This window comes from Natator depressus, chromosome 6 (genome assembly GCF_965152275.1).
Source record: "Natator depressus isolate rNatDep1 chromosome 6, rNatDep2.hap1, whole genome shotgun sequence".
Taxonomy (NCBI): domain Eukaryota; kingdom Metazoa; phylum Chordata; order Testudines; family Cheloniidae; genus Natator; species Natator depressus.
The window spans coordinates 60152738-60170663 of NC_134239.1; the positions used below are offsets into that span (position 1 = coordinate 60152738).

The 17926-nt window shown below is 46.7% G+C and overlaps 1 protein-coding gene across 2 annotated transcripts in view; it reads right to left on the minus strand.

Moving 5' to 3' along the window:
- MYBPC3 (myosin binding protein C3) overlaps positions 1 to 17926 on the minus strand; it is a 137075-nt gene that overhangs the window by 16354 nt on the left and 102795 nt on the right. For both annotated transcript variants that reach the window (XM_074955459.1, XM_074955460.1), the window contains exon 27: positions 11472 to 11667. In XM_074955459.1, coding sequence (XP_074811560.1) covers positions 11472 to 11667 — 196 coding nt within the window. The remainder of the gene's footprint in view (positions 1 to 11471; positions 11668 to 17926) is intronic.

Consider the following 17926-nt stretch of genomic DNA (forward strand, 5'->3'; position numbering starts at 1 on the left):
AAGGGACCTCAGGAGGTCATCTAGACCAACCCCCTGCTCAAAGCAGGACTAATCCCCAACTAAATCATCCCAGCCAGGGCTTTGTCAAGCCTGACCTTAAAAATATCTAAGGAAGGAGATTCCACCACCTCCCTAGGTAATGCATTCCAGTGTTTCACCACCCTCCTAGTGAAAAAGTTTTTCCTAATATCCAACCTAAACCTCCCCCACTGCAACTTGAGACCATTACTCCTTGTTCTGTCATCAGCTACCACTGAGAACAGTCTAGATCCATCCTCTTTGGAACCCCCTTTCAGGTAGTTGAAAGCAGCTATCAAATCCCCCCTCATTCTTCTTTTCCGCAGACTAAACAATCCCAGTTCCCTCAGCCACCCCTCATAAGTTATGTGTTCCAGTCCCCTAATCATTTTTGTTGCCCTCCGCTGGACTCTTTCCAATTTTTCCACATCCTTCTTGTAGTGTGGGGCCCCAAACTGGACACAGTATTCCAGATGAGGCCTCACCAATGTTGAATAGAATGATCACATCCCTCGATCTGCTGGCAATGCCCCTACGTATACATCCCAAAATGCCATTGGCCTTCTTGGCAACAAGGGCACACTGTTGACTCATATCCAGCTTCTCGTCCACTGTAACCCCTAGGTCCTTTTCTGCAGAACTGCTGCCGAGCCATTCGGTCCCTAGTCTGTAGCCATTCGGTCCCTAGTCTTCCGTCCTAAGTGCAGGACTCTGCACTTGTCCTTGTTGAACCTCATCAGATTTCTTTTGGCCCAATCCTCTAATTTGTCTAGGTTCCTCTGTATCCTATCCCTACTCTCCAGCATATCTACCTCTCCTCCCAGTTTAGTGTCATCTGCAAACTTGCTGAGGGTGCAATCCACACCATCCTCCAGAGCATTAATGAAGATATTGAACAAAACCGGCCCGAGGACCGACCCTTGGGGCACTCCACTTGATACCGGCTGCCAACTAGACACGGAGCCATTGATCACTACCCGTTAAGCCCGACAATCTAGCCAACCTTCTATCCACCTTATAGTCCATTCATCCAGCCCATACTTCTTTAACTTGCTGGCAAGAATACTGTGGGAGATCGTGTCAAAAGCTTTGCTAAAGTCAAGGAACAACACGTCTATCACTTTCCCCTCATCCACAGAGCCGGTTGTCTCGTCATAGAAGGCAATTAGATTAGTCAGGCATGACTTGCCCTTGGTGAATCCATGCTGACTGTTCCTGATTACTTTCCTCTCCTCTAAATGCTTCAGAATTGATTCCTTGAGGACCCGCTCCATGATTTTTCCAGGGACTGAGGTGAGGCTGACTGGCCTGTAGTTCCCAGGATCCTCCTCCTTCCCTTTTTAAAGATGGGCACTACATTAGCCTTTTTCCAGTCGTCCGGGACTTCCCCCGATCGCCATGAGTTTTCAAAGACAATGGCCAATGGCTCTGCAGTCACATCCGCCAACTCCTTTAGCACTCTCGGATGCAGCGCATCCGGCCCCATGGACTTGTGCTCGTCCAGCTTTTCTAAATAGTCCCGAACCACTTCTTTCTCCATAGAGGGCTGGTCACCTCCTCCCCATTTTATGCTTCCCAGTGCAGTAGTCTGGGAGCTGACCTTGTTCGTGAAGACGGAGGCAAAAAAAGCATTGAGTACATTAGCTTTTTCCACATCCTCTGTCACTAGGTTGCCTCCCTCATTCAGTAAGGGGCCCACACTTTCCTTGACTTTCTTCTTCTTGCTAACATACCTGAAGAAACCCTTCTTGTTACTCTTAACATCTCTTGCTAGCTGCAACTCCAGGTGTGATTTGGCCTTTCTGATTTCACCCCTGCATGCCCGAGCAATATTTTTATACTCTTCCCTGGTCATTTGTCCAATCTTCCACTTCTTGTGAGCTTCTTTTTTGTGTTCAAGATCAGCAAGGATTTCACTCTGAAGCCAAGCTGGTCGCCTGCCATATTTACTATTCTTTCTACACATCGGGATGGTTTGTCCCTGTTACCTCAATAAGGATTCTTTAAAATACAGCCAGCTCTCCTGGACTCCTTTCCCGCTCATGTTATTCTCCCAGGGGATCCTGCCCATCAGTTCCCTGAGGGAGTCAAAGTCTGCTTTTCTGAAGTCCAGCGTCCGTATTCTGCTGCTCTCCTTTCTTCCCCGTGTCAGGATCCTGAACTCGACCATCTCATGGTCACTGCCTCCCAGGTTCCCATCCACTTTAGCTTCCCCTACTAATTCTTCCCAGTTTGTGAGCAGCAGGTCAAGAAGAGCTCTGCCCCTAGTTGGTTCCTCCAGCACTTGCACCAGGAAATTGTCCCCTACCCTTTCCAAAAACTTCTTGGATTGTCTGTGCACCGCTGTATTGCTCTCCCAGCAGTTATCAGGGTGATTGAAGTCTCCCATGAGAACCAGGGCCTGCGATCTAGTAACTTCCAGGATAATCTCAGGATCCTCAGTGCTTGGCCTGGGTTAGTCGTAAAGTACTTAAAGAATTTGCTTATGATAGAAGCTTCTACCATCCTTTGAACTTAAGACTGTAACTCATTTGTGTATGTATGTTTACCTGCTTTAACCTTGTTAATAAATCTTTAGTTAATGTATTATAGGATTGGCTACAAGCATTTTCTTGGGTGTAAGATCTAAGGTGCAATTGACCTGGGACAAGTGACTGGTCCTTTGGGACTGGGAGTAACTTGAATATTATTGTGATTTTTGGTGTAAGGGACCATCTTCCACAACGGCAGGCTTACCTGGCAATATAGACCAAAGTACCCAAATGGACTCTCTCTGACTCTGTGTTAAGGCTGTTACAGTGCTTGAGGAGTTCACACTTGATACTTGGTTGCTGAAATCTAAGTATAGATCACCCAGTCAGTTTGGGGTTTGTGCTCTGCTTCTTAACAGTCTGTCCTGAAGTTGGTACTCACACTCTTGAGCCACTTCAAATAGTTTGAGAGTGTAGAGTTCTCTTTCTTCTCTGGGGATGAAAGGGACTTATTTCAGGACAGTCCAGTTTTTGGTTGCCTGCTTCCTCACCCCAGTCCCCAAAAGGTAAGAGCACATGAGGCTGTAGGCATTAATCCCTCAGCAAGTAGACATCTGTCAAGGAAGATTAACTGATTTATCAAAGGATCAGTGATTGATGTATTGGTTCTTTGACAGCCAGGTTAGGCTCTCACCCTTTCAGCTGACCTATGCATGCTGTTACATAGCAACTGTAGCACTGCCGTCAATAAAAAACAGCCTGCCTGTTTCTCCCACGTTTCTCTCCTGCCAAGAACATACAAATCTGGAGAGCAGAAGGTGCTGTTGACAGAAGTGAAGTAGGGCAGCTCTGATGAATGAGGGGCTTAGTCAATAATTTAAATTCATGGTTTGGCTGCAGAAGGCTCTGCAAGTATCCAAGCCCTTTTGGTAATCAGCAGGAGATTAACTGAAATTTAATGTTGTGGCAAAGCTATCCACCTAAGAATTTAGAAATCTTACACCAGTCCTGCAGGCCTGGTACATCTTAATAAATGTAATAAGATTACTCACACTTTGTCAGCCATTAAGTTTCTATGGGAAATGGTTCTCTGACAACTGATATATAGTGACGGGGTCGGGCTAGATGGCTATAGGAGAGTAATAGAAGGCAGATATATTAGCCTCAGGCTAAGTAGGTCCCTTTTCCCTGAGTAAGGTAACAGGGAAGGTTCCAGAACAATCAGGAACCTTCTGGAGACCATTAAGACAGGCTGATTAGAACACCTGCAGCCAATCAAGAAGCTGATAGAATCAATTAAGGCAGGCTAATCAGGGCACCTGGGTTTTAAAAAGCAGCTCACGTCAGTTTGTGGTGTGCGTGTGAGGAGCTGGGAGCAAGAGGCACTAGGAGCTGAGAGTGAGAATGCGGACTGTTGGAGGACTGAGGTGTACAAGCATTATCAGACACCAGGAGGAAGGTACTATGGTGAGGATAAAGAAGGTGTTGGGAGGAGGCCATGGGGAAGTAGCCCAGGGAGTTGTAGCTGTTGCACAGCTATTCCAGGAGGCAGTCTGGACAGCTGCATTCCACAGGGTCCTGGGCTGGAACCTGGAGTAGAGGGCGGGCCCGGGTTTCCCCCAAATCCTCCCAACCCCCGGTCAGACACAGGAGTCGTCGACCTGGACAGTGGGTTCAGAAAAATGGCCACGCTGAGGGCTGCCGTGAAACTCCAAGGCGAGCAAATCCGCCAATAAGCGCAAGACCCACCAAGGTAGAGCAGGAACTTTGTCACAACTGGTGTTAGAAGTGGGATCTGGTGTCCACAGCGCGGCGGAAGAAGGAGGGTGTTTGGAAGGAAGGGGGGGGGGAAGGAAGAGGGTCTATTTTTATTTTTTTTCACCACAGTGGAGGAGGTAGTGTTGGCACTGATACAAGCAACGGCTGCCCAGCAGGAGGCTACTCGTGTCCAGGCAGCCGCCCAACAGGAGGCAGTGCGGCTGCAGCAAGAGACTACTCGGCTGCTGATGGACCAGGCTGCTCAAGACCGGGCTATGTTGCAGGAACTGGTAAACCAGGTAAAGGCCCTTACAGAGCTGAACCGCGGCCATGATGGGACGCAGATCATGCGGGCCAGCAATTGCCTGCAGAAAACGACGCGGGAGGATGATGTAGAGGCATACCTCCTGGCCTTTGAGAGGACAGCCCTGCGGAAGGCTTGGCCCAAGAACAGTGGTCTGGCATCCTCTCTCCATTCCTGTGTGGGGAGGCCCAGAAGGCCTACTATGATTTGCCTGAAGAGGCTGCAGCAGACTACCCCCACCTGAAAGCAGAGATCCTGGCCAGATCTCGGGTAACAACCGCAGTGCGAGCCCAGTGATATCATGAGTGGAGGTACCAGGAAAACAAAACCTTGCGGTCCCAATTATATGACCTCATCCATCTCGCATGAAAGTGGTTACGAACTGAGTCCTGGAGTCCAGAGGAGATATTAGAGGTTCTGGTCATCGACCGGTACATGAGAGGACTACCGCCAGACCTTCGCACCTGGGTAAGCCAGAACCAACCCTCCACCTACGACGAGGTTGTCGCGCTGGTAGAAAGGCTAAGGACAGCGAGGGACCTGACCCAACCAGTTAAGGAAGAAGCACCCCGGGTTAAACTAGCAGCACCAAGCCCTAGAGCTTGGGTAACTGGGCCATCAGGAGAAGCTAGGTGGAAAAAGAGAGGGGCCGAAGGCCCACCAGAAGCCACAAAGAGTCGGAGCACTGAGGGGAAAGAGAATCGTGATGTTAGACTACCCAAACCCAGAGACCGGGGAATGCCTAGGGCTCCATACAGGTGTTACGCCTGCGGGGAGTGGGGACACATAGCTGCACAGTGTCCCAATGCCGAGGACCCTATGCAGTGTAACCTAGGGAACTGGGCAGACTCGTGCTCCCTAATCCACCTTGTGGGGGTCTCACTAACCCCACATATGTACACTAGACCAGTGAAGCTAAATGGTGTAGAGACCACAGCACTGGTTGATTCGGGGAGTGCTATCACGCTTGTCTTGGGGAAGCTCGTGAAGCATAATCAGCTGCTGTGGGCCAAGTGTACAGGGATAACATGCATCCATGGGACAGTTGGTTATTACCCCACCATCCCAGTAAAAATCGAGATTCAGGGGAACACTACTGAGGTAGCAGCAGGTGTAGTCCTTAAACTCCCATACCCAGTGCTCATAGGGAGGGACTTCTCAGGGTTTGGAGACTTGCTCCCGGTAGGGGAATTGGAGAAAGGGGGAAGCCCTGAAAGTAGTGAGGCATCCACAGTAGACTGTCAACCCCTAACCTTCTCTGAAATATCCCCAGATTTGTTCTCCACTCCCAGACAGCGTAGAAAGATGAAAAGGGAAAGAAGGGCAGCTAATGCCTTGGGAACCCAAATACTGGCCCAAAGCCAGAGGGTCGCTCTCGTAGGTAGGCGGACCCGAGCAGCTGAAAAGGAGGCCACCCAGGAGGGAGAAGCACCCGAGTCTGACCCACACCCTAATGCCTCTGAACCAGTAGAGGCAACAGAGACTGGCCCCCTAGATCTCGGGCAGATTAGCCCTGGGAGAGGAAATTTTGGACGGGACCAGGCTGAAGACCCCAGGTACGACAACATTAGGAAGGAGGTGACCAAAATAGATGGGGTCCCCATGGAAGTGAAAACCCAGGGACCAGGACCCTACTTCATAATGAAGAAGAATCTCTTATACCGGGTTGCACCAGTACAGGGGCAGAAGGTACAGCAGATCCTAGTACCTCAAAAACACCAGAATGCTGTATTAAGTCTGGCCCATAGTCATCTTTTTGGGGGGCATTTGGGGGTAGAGAAGACTCTGGCATGGGTCCTATGACAATTCTTCTGGCCCGGAGTACATGAAGAAGTGCGGAGGTATTGTGCATCCTGCCCGGAGTGTCAGCTGCACAGTCCCCGTCCCCACTTGAGGGCACCATTAGTACCCCTTCCCATCATAGACGTCCCCTTCGAGTGAATAGCCATGGATCTAGTGGGACCCCTGGAGAAGACAGCCCAGGGCCACCAATATATACTTGTCATTCTGGCTTATGCTACTCACTACCCAGAAGCCGTCCCCCTGTAGAACACGGCCTCTAAAACGATAGCTAAAGAGTTGGTGGGGATCTTTGCCCGAGTGGGGCTACCAAAGGAGATATTAACAGACGAAGGTAGCCCATTTATGTTGAAGCTAATGAAGGACCGCTGCTCCATAAACATACCCTGAGAACTTCAGACTATCATCCGCCGACCGATGGGCTGGTAGAAAGGTTTAACCGAACCCTCAAGACAATGATAAGGAAAGTGGTAAGTTGAGACGGGAAGGATTGGGACACCCTACTTCCCTACCTTATGTTTGCAATCTGGGAGGTACCTCAGGCCTCCACTGGGTTTTCCCCCTTTGAATTATTATATGGGCACCACCCCCGTGGCATACTAGATATTGCAAAAGAAATCTGGGAAGAGGAACCCAATGAGGGGAGAAATATAATTGACCATGTATTGCAGATGCAAGAACGGATAGCCCGGGTCACCCCTATTGTACGGGAACATTTGGAAAAGGCACAGGAGGCCCAGCAAATCTATTACAATCGCCAGGCAAAAGTCCGACGGTTCCAACCAGGGGATCGGGTGATGGTGTTGGTACCCACGGCAGAAAGCAAGCTTTTGGCCCAATGGCAGGGGCCCTATGAGGTGATTGAACCCGTGGGGGAAGTAACCTACAAGGTGTGGCAGCCAGGATGCCGGAAACAAGAACAAATTTATCACATTAACCTCTTAAAGCCTTGGCACCAACGAGAGGCGTGTGTAGTGGCCCAAGAGACCCCAATCCAGGGAAATAATGTGCAGGAGCAGATCAGGATATCCACTGATCTGACACCAAACCAGAAGAAGGAGGTAACTGAGATGATCAACCGATACCAAGACGTGTTTTCAACCAAACCAGTCCGGACCATTGAAGCATATCACCACATTATCACAGACCCTGGGGCAAAGGTAACTTTAAGGCCCTATCGGGTCCCAGCAGCAAAAAGGGAGGAGATCAAGGCAGAGGTAAAAAGGATGTTGGAGCTGGGAGTCATCGAAGAGTCCCACAGTCAGTGGTCAAGCCCGATTGTGTTGGTGCCCAAACCCGATGGCACCACTAGGTTTTGTAATGACTTTCGCCGGCTGAATGAGATATCCAAATTCAATGCATACCCCATACCCCGTATTGATGAGTTAGTTGACCGCCTGGGCAATGCCCGATTTTTGACCACCCTTGATTTAACAAAGGGATACTGGCAGATTCCCCTTGCCAAAGATGCGAAAGAAAAGGTGGCATTCTCTACACCAGAGGGTCTGTTTCAATATACTGTTCTTCCTTTTGGATTGCATGGGGCACCTGCCACCTTCCAGCATCTTATGGACAAACTCCTACGGCCCCATACCAGTTATGGAGCGGCATACCTGGATGGTGTGATTATTCACACCCCTGACTGGGAAACCCACTTAGGAAAGGTGGAAGAGGTTCTGGACACGCTAAGATAGGCTGGTCTCACAGCCAACCCAGCCAAGTGTGCTATAGGGCTAGCCGAGGCTAAATACCTTGGCTACATTGTAGGAAGGGGCATGGTTAAGCCCCAACTAAACAAACTAGAGGCTATCCAAAATTGGCCCCGGCCGAATCGGAAAAAGCAAGTCCGGGCATTCCTGGGTGTGGTGGGGTACTACTGACAATTTATTCCCCATTTTGCTACCAGAGCGAGTCCCCTGACAGACTTGATAAAAGCCCGCGGTCCAGACATGGTGAAGCGGACAGATGCTGCAGAGAAAGCATTCATGGATCTACAGACAGCCCTCTGCAGTAACCCCGTGCTTATAGCCCCAGACTTCAACAAAGAATTCATTTTACAAACAGATGCATCTGAAGTAGGATTGGGAGCTGTCCTATCGCAGATGGTCGGAGATGAAGAACACCCAATCTTCTACCTCAGCAGGAAACTCCTCCCGAGAGAGCAGAAGTATGCCGTGGTTGAAAGAGAGTGCTTCGCTGTGAAATGGACCATGGAAACACTGTTATTACCTTCTGGGACGACGGTTTACCCTTGTGACCGACCATGCACCCCTCCAGTGGATGCAGTGAAATAAAGAGAAGAACGCAAGGGTGACCAGATGGTTCCTGTCCCTACAACCTTTCCAATTCACCATACAACACCGGGCTGGAAGCCACCATGGCAATGCAGATGGCTTGTCACGAGTACACTGCCTGACGTCCCAAGTTACCCAACCCCGGAGTGTTGAGCAGAGAGGGGGGATATGTGACAGGGTCGGGCTAGATGGCTATAGGAGAGTAATAGAAGGCAGATATATTAGCCCCAGGCTAAGTAGGTCCCTTTTCCCTGGGTAAGGTAACAGGGAAGGTTCCAGAACAATCAGGAACCTTTTGGAGACAAGACAGGCTGATTAGAACACCTGCAGCCAATCAAGAAGCTGCCAGAATCAATTAAGGCAGGCTAATCAGGGCACCTGGGTTTTAAAAAGCAGCTCACGTCAGTTTGTGGTGTGCGTGTGAGGAGCTGGGAGCAAGAGGCACTAGGAGCTGAGAGTGAGAATGCGGACTGTTGGAGGACTGAGATGTACAAGCATTATCAGACACCAGGAGGAAGGTCCTATAGTGAGGATAAAGAAGGTGTTGGGAGGAGGCCATAGGGAAGTAGCCCAGGGAGTTGTAGCTGTTGCACAGCTATTCCAGGAGGCAGTCTAGACAGCTGCATTCCACAGGGCCCTGGGCTGGAACCCGGAGTAGAGGGCGGGCCCGGGTTCCCCCCAAATCCTCCCAACTCCTGGTCAGACACAGGAGTCGTCGACCTGGACTGTGGGTTCAGAAAAATGGCCAAGCTGAGGGCTGCCGTGAAGCTCCAAGGCGAGCAAATCCACCAATAAGCACAAGACCCACCAAGGTAGAGCAGGAACTTTGTCACAATATGTAAAATATAAAGTCATTTTTACGATATATAAAATGACTATATATATCATGATATATAAAATGACTCTCTCTATATAAAGCATTTTTATGGTATGAGATGTACCAAACATTGGAAGGAAAATACTTAGTATTGTCGTACAGGACCAGAGCATGCCTTAGGTCAGGAGTGGGAAAACTACAGCCCAGGGGCCGCATCCGGCCCTCCAGACGTTTTAATCCGGCCCTCAAGCTCCCGCCGGAGAGCAGGGTCTGGGACTTGCCCCACTCTGGCGCTCCAGCCAGGGAGCAGGCTTGGGGGCTTTCCCTGCTCTGCGCGGCTCCTGGAAGCAGCGGCATGTCCCCCCTCTGGCTCCTATGTGCAGGGGCGGCCAGGGGGCTCCGCACGCTGCCCCCACCCCAAGTGCTGCCCCCGCAGCTCCCAGTGGCCGGGAACCACGGCCAATGGGAGCTGCAGGGGCAGCGTGCAGTGTGCGGTTGCCTGGCTGCGCCTCTGCGTAGGAGCCGGAGGGGGGACATGCCGCTGCTTCTGGGAGCCACTTGAGGTAAGCGTCGCCTGGAACCTGCACCCCTGGCCCCCTCCCACGCCCCAACCCCTGCCCAGGTCCTGATCCCTATTCTGCCCTCGAACCCCTCGGTCCCAGCCTGGAACACCCTCCTGCACCCCCAGCTGGAGCCCGCACCCCCTCCTGCACCCCACCCCCCAATTTTGTGAGCATTCATGGCCTGCCATACAATTTCCATACCCAGATGTGGCCCTTGGGCCAAAAAGTTTGCCCACCCCTGCCTTAGGTCCTTTGTGTCTAAAACCATTAGGTGCTCACTCTTGCCATCTTTATCCTATATATATCTTAAAATTTTTAAAATTTTCAACAATATGTAATAAGCTCCATATTATCAGTTCTAAACGGTCAGAAATTATATTAAATAATAAAGTTCAATAAAATTACACATTCCCAGAAAGATATTGACAAATTGGAGGAAATTTAAGGAGAACAAAAATGATTGGGTCTGAAGGAAGTGATTTAACCTTTCCTCCTAGAAGAGCACAATATTTATAATGTGGCTAAGCAACATTTTACTCTTAAAATATTTGCAGATGGTTAACAGCAAAGATAAAATATTATTTTGTATTATTAGTATTTAGCATTAGCATTATTTAGTATGTTACACAGAGCTATAACAGAATTCTTGCTGACTATGAGATATATATTAGTCTGTGAATAGTCTTCCAAGAGAATTTATGGAAGTGCCATTAAAATGAGAGTAGAAATGTGCAGTACAGAACAATTCTGCACTGGGCTACAAGGGATGGACTGTCTTTGGGCTTGCTTATGGGATATGTTACTCTGCACCAGAGGGTTGTAAATCCTAGTGTACCGTTAGTGTGTTGTTTACTAACTGGACTTGTGGACACTGCTGGCACCCACTAAACATTCCGTAGTGTGTGTTAAGGTAGTCCTGTGAAGAACTACACTAGCATGCATTAGGGAGCTTTTCGTATGTGCCAGCAGTGTCCACACAACCAGTAAGTCCATGACATGCTCATGTGAACTAAAATTTACACCCACTGATGTGGACTAATGCATCATGTAGACAAGCCCTTATCTAATCTAATAGGTCTTTCCATCTCTGTCTGCTATAATTGTATTAGACAAGTATTCTCTGAATTCTTTTAGAAAATTAGGGTAAATTCACAACCTGAATCAAGTAGAATCCTCCTACTAATATATTAGCACCCCTCTGTGACTCTGGGAAGAGTACAATAATACACATACTAGTCCCATGATTTTTTGCATTTACAAACCCTGGGTGTAGAAGGATCATGACACCAGCATACTAATTCCTGGATTCATATTTCCTACCTGTAGTAAAATCATGCATAAGCCCACCAGGGCTGGGATCCATACTTTCTACTTCTGTGTGCAGAAGGATACACATACTAATTCCACAATTTTAAATGTTGAGCTTTAGAGTCACCAGTTTCTTACCCATTATCTGCATGGTAATAGCAACCTTATCATTCATGTTTTCTATCTGAACTTCCACTTCATATGTCCCTGAGTGGTGATGCTCAGCCTTTCGAATGAACAGGATAGTGTCTGTGGTGCTGTTCCGAATTCCCACGTCTTTGGCGTCTACTGTTTGACCATCTTTTGTCCAAGTGATTTTAGGTCGAGGTTTACCCTGCAGGAAGAAAAGAGCATGCTTATTCTTTAGACAACAACAGATTTGCTTTTTTCAGGGTCTTTTTTTTTTTTTTTGGTCTATAAAAATAGAAGAATTAATTTCAGGTGCTGTACTGATATATGAACATATGATTCTTTGTCTGCTTCTCCATTTCCTGGGCCCCTCCAGATATTTCTCTTCCATCCTCATGGGTCAATAGCATGTTCTAACTGGGCAATGTAGATATAACACCCCCATTTTAACATAAGTCATTCTGGGAACAAACACTGACAAAAGACTGAAGTTGCCTTCTCCTCTGAGATTAATTAGGAGAGCTAGCTATCTCAATGCCCCTTTTCTTTGGAGGATGAGGAAATTGAGAGCACGTGGAAGATTAACAACAGAAACCTCATGTGTTTTCTGTTGAGGCTGTTACTCCAGCTACTGTTCCTCCCACCAGTCCCTGACTCCCTTCTCCAGTTGCTTTCAAGGCCTTTCAGAAGCTCTTGTCCAGAACTGCAGCGTCCTTGGATCTAGAATTTTGGTAGTGCAGGACAAATCACATAAACTGATATATTTCGCTCCAAACAGTCAGACACAGTGGCTGTGCCCATAAATGAAGACATTCTGGAGCCAATAAAAGATCTATAACCTACACTTCCATTAATACCAGCCACTTCCAAGATAGCTGATATTTAGCTCCTCAAAAGTGCTTTGGGTCCTTTTTTTCAGTCCTACTTTGGGGTTCCTATTGTTTCAGCAGCCAAAGAAACATCCAAACAATTTGGCCCTCAAAAGTACATCCCTAGAACTTCTGGGCAGGAACCCTTATTCATTAGGCACCTTATAATCCACTGTACTACCACATTTGCTGGTTAACTGATTTATTCAACTGGGACAAACGGGTCTCCTCTTCTTGATCAGCTGCTTGAGGACACCAGAAATGAGGCAAAAAAAGTCTCACAAAGTCTCACTCTGTCAAGCTGTCTGAAGTGGCTCATGAACGTGCATGCCCATCTCATGGCAGTCTGTCAAGAACAAGGGCACAAACCCCCAACTGGTTGTGTGTTCTATAATTAGATTTCACCAATGAAATATCAGGTGTGAACTTCTCAAGCACTATACCAGACTTAGCATGGAGTCAGACAATTGTCTTAAGCACTGCGGTCTATCTTGCCACCCAGGAAAGCCTGCCTTTGTGATAGATGATCCCTTACACCAAAAATCACATCAATATTCAGGTTACTCCCAGTCTCAAAGGACCAGTCACTTACCCCAGGTCAATTGTACCTCATATCTCAAACCAAAGACAATGCTTGTAGCCAATCCTATAATACACTAACTACACATTTATTAACTAGGAAAAAGAAATGAGTTATTTACAAGGTTAAAGCAAGTAAATATACACATACTAATGAATTACAGTGTTGGGTTTTAAAAGGTATAGAAGCTGCTGTAATATGCAAGCTCTATATGTCTTTTAGGGCTAACCCAAGCTAAACAGCTTGGGGATCGCTTGTTTAAGCTTAGAAATACTGCCCTCTCAATTCCAAGCAGTATAGTGATGCAGTTCCTTCTGGTCAGGGATATTTATTCTCTTCCCCCAGAGTTCAACGTGTGACGGAATGCGGGTTTGTACATGTCTCGTCTTCGTGGGTGTGGGGGGGGAACAATCAACAATCATTCCCTGATGTTCCACAATCATTTCTCTGGTGTCCGCATGCCTTCTTTTTTTGGGCAGGAGATAACAACTCTCATGGTAAACTAGTATTTCACACATGGTAATGCTTCTCTCCTGACTGGGGGGGTGGGGGTGGGGTTCCAGCTTCATAGCAAACACTTTAATAGTTACAAAGCAAACACTTGTATATTACTTTATAATATGGGATACAGATATTATAAGTGATATTCGTGAATGCAGCAACTCACAAGCATTTCATAAAGTCCAAACACTAAACACATTCTTAGAAACTTAACATCTATTTTAAAAATGCTAACACACTAGTTTCCAGCTATGCATTTGTAAGTGTTCAGTGAGGTTTAAGGGCATTGGCATGAGCTGGCACCTGGTCTGCCAACATCACGTACTCCCTTCAGGCAGCAATGAATGCCTCTGACAAGCTGCCCTCTCATTTGCCATTGCGGTAACTATGCAAAGATCCTCTGAGCTACAGTCCTCCAGACTTCTCAAGATGCTGCAGAAGCACCATTGAGGAGTTGTGCTTTGAAGGTCCTGAGGTCTTTAAATCAAGATGATTCTCTGCTTACTCTGAGAGACTCAAGAGCATCCTTTAGGTTTTCTTTGCCACTACAAGGAAGTTCTCTTTTAGATACAAGTACCTTCAGGCAAAGGTCTGGCCAGAATTTATACTGAAACACCCACTGAGCCACCTGGAAAGTAACCACACTATTCTAGGAATAGGATCTTTACTCTGTCCTCTGGATCATTAGTTGTTGCATTAGAATGCAAGCAGTAAGTTTGATGGTCAGTTTGAGAGCCTTGGACTAGACCATTTTACAGATCTCTTCCATTTTCTCCCACATTTTGCAATGCCTTATTTCTTCCTGCCATGGAATAGAATCACCTCAGACCAGTGGATTCTCAAAGTATCAGACAAGGTTTCTTCAGCCTATTCCAGTCCATAGCTGCCTCCCTCCCTCTTCATCCCATTTCAGGGACCCTTCTGAGGATAAACTTGAAAGAAGAAGTGGTCTCTTCCCTTCAACTGGGAGCCATAGAAGAAGTTTAAAACAATTTAAATGAAAAGGATTCTATTCCTGTTAGTTTCTGATTCTCAAAAGGAAGGGAGGATTAAGTCTTATCCTGGATTTTAGGCATCTGGTATACTTTTTTACTCATCTTAAGTTCTTACTGTCCATCCTCCTCTACCTAGATATGCAGGAGTAGTTCACTGCTCTCAGTTTAAAGGACACATATTTCCACACTATCATCTATCTGTTTCATAGGAAGTACCTCCGTTTCATAGACTCAACAGTAGCAATATTGGGTCTTTCCATTTGGTCATATCACAGCTCCAAAGGTCTTCACCAAATGCTCAACAGTAATTACGGTCCATTTCAGAAGAGCGGGAATCCACATGTATCCCTGCTGATTCAAGGCAAATCCTTTCAGGATGCTTCATCAGTTCAGGAAATTGTTCCAGTTTCTGGGTCTCTGAGATTACCAAAATTAACACTCATTCTTACTGAAATATTGGAGTTCAGAGGCACGGCCTTCAATTCCAACCTAGCCAGCGGATCAGCCTGAATATCATCTACAATACTCAAATATGCCCATAATAAGACAGATATAGCATCCTAAGGCTCCTGGGTCATATGGCTTCATGCACCTATGTGACCACTCTGCTCCCCCACAAAGGGTGACTAAAGAGGGACTGGTTTCAGAGTAGCAGCCATGTTAGTCTGTATCCACAAAAAGAAAAGGAGTACTTGTGGCACCTTAGAGACTAACAAATTTATTTGAGCATAAGCTTTTGTGAGCTACAACTCACTTCTTCGGATACATGCAGTGGAAAATACAGTGGGGAGATTTTATATACACGGAGAACATGAAACAATGGGTGTTACCATACACAGTGTAACGAGAGTGATCAGGTAAGGTGAGCTATTACCAGCAGGAGAGAATAAAAACCTTTTGTAGTGATAATCAAGGTGGGCCATTTCCAGCAGTTGACAAGAACGAGTGAGGAACAGTAGGGGGGCGGGAAATAAACATGGGGACATAGTTTACTTTGTGTAATGACACATCCACTCCCAGTCTCTATTCAAGCCTAAGTTAATGGTGTCCAGGTTGCAAATTAATTCCAATTCAGCAGTCTCTCGTTGGAGTCTGTTTTTGAAGTTTTTTGTTGAAGAATTGCCACTTTTAGGTCTGTAATCGAGTGACCAGAGAGATTGAAGTGTTCTCTGACTGGTTTTTGAATGTTATAATTCTTGACGTCTCATTTGTGTCCATTTATGCTTTTACGTAGAGACTGTCCAGTTTGACCAATGTACATGGCAGAGGGGAATTGCTGGCACATGATGGCATATATCACATTGGTAGATGTGCAGGTGAACGAGCCTCTGATAGTCTGGTTGATGTGATTAGGCCCTGTGGTGGTGTCCCCTGAATAGATATGCGGACACAGTTGGCAACAGGCTTTGTTGCAAGGATAGGTTCCTGGGTTAGTGTTTTTGTTGTGTGGTATGTGGTTGCTGGTGAGTATTTGCTTCAGGTTGGGGGGCTGTCTGTAAGCAAGGACTGGCCTGTCTCCCAAGATCTGTGAGAGTGATGGGTCGTCCTTCAGGATAGGTTGTAGATCCTTGATGATGCGTTGGAGAGGTTTTAGTTGGGACAAACCAGAGATGGTATGCAAAGTGTCCCATTTCAATCACTACTGCTGCAGAGGGAAGGGGTGTCAGTTGCCTTCACCCAAATGTGGGGTGTTTATCCATGATATTTAAGGCACAAAGAATCCTCTCTACACTTAAAAGTTCTGGAGCTCAGAGCAATCCAGTTTAACTTGCAAATCTTTCTTTCCTCAGTTGAATTTTATCACTCTCAAGATCTTCACATATAATACCACTGCCATGTATTATGTTGACTGGCAAGGTGGGGACTTATAGAAAGAAACTTATAACTTTAAGGGAAAAAATTACCTTTTGGACTGAAATTATTATTTACCAAAACATTTAGGGCCAGGTCCTTGGCTGGTTTTCCAACCTGTTTGCAAAATGGAATAGCTCAAAGGGATTAGAGGAGGCAGAAGATCTGTCCCTAAATTTTTTCAGTAATGAAGAGCCATGAGAAATTTTAGCAGCTTTTTCTGAAAGTTATATCTAGCTCAAAATAGAAACTTACTATGAAAGTGCCCTCTTAGTCATAAATGTAGCTTAGCAATTGCTGTAGTTATAGTATGGTTGAGTAGGCACTTTTCTATAACCCCTTATTTAAGATGCTATAGTAACTAATGAAATAGGGCAAATGTTTGCACTGTTGGTTTTCATATCCCGATACTCTTATTTATAGACTGTGAAAAGCATGAACCCATAGAAAGCATGTTCCTAATTCATATCTCGGAGGATTGGATTTCTGTAATGAGCAATATCTAATCTTGGAGGGAGCAGTGAGAGGCAGAGTAGGTGGATGGCACACCAGAAGAGCCTCAGGGGCTTTACTGAAGGGAGATAGAGAAGTGATTTTTTCTAACAATGTTTTTAGACACTAATATTTACAGATATATGATGGGCAGGAAGGCAGTTAAGGAATACCTTGAGTCCCCAATAATAGCACATAATACTACTTCTAGTACCTGTCTAGTTAATTTTGGAATAAAAGTGTACAAACCTCCTCCTCTTGGCAGGATGTCCCACAAGATTACAGCGCTCTATAAAAAAAGGCGTGGTCTACTAATTACTTGGCTTTTGCCCTACTCTAGCACTTTTCATCTAAAGATTTCAAATTTCTTTACAAACATTAATTCAGCCTAATAATACCCTTATAAGGTAGCTGAATAGTAGAATTCCCATGTTACAGGTGGGTAGGGCTGCGATTCTGTCTGGACATCACAGAAGTCATGGATTCCATGACTTACTACAACCTCTGTGACTTCTGCAGCTGCAGCAACTGGTGCGGCTGACCCCAGGGTCACCAGAGCAGCTGGCCCCAGGGACTGCTCAAGCAATAGCAGTCCTGGAGGCAGCTGGAGCAGCAGCCCGGGGAGTGCCCGAGCAAGGACGGTCCCAGAGGTGGTCAGAGCAGCAGATCCAGGGGCGGTTCTGGAGGATATTGGGAGAGCAGTCCCCACGGGCCTCGGACACGCCCCCTCGCCCCACGGCAGACAGTCCCCACTGCTGAAGCAGGCCCCCCCTCCCCCACCCCCCCAAGCAAAGGGGTCTAAGAGCAGAGATTTAGTAATGGGTATTTATAGTAAAAGTAATGGACAAGTCACTGGCCGTGAATTTTTGTTTATTGCCTGTGACCTGTCCATGACTTTACTAAAAATATCCATGACTAAATCTTAGCCTTACAGATGGGTAAACAGGCCCATAGAGAATAAGTGATTTTGACAAGGTCAGAGACTCAGTCACAGGAATAGAACACAGGATTCTGACTTACAGTGCCATCAGACAGTGCTCCTCAATTCCTGATTGTGTCTTCTATTCACAGAGGTTTAGCATTAATTCAGAGGCTTGTCTATGTACTCCAAATCTCTTTTTGTATTTTGAATACTGCAGTCTTATCTTCTGAAGTGCCTCTTCTTTAGCAAGTACA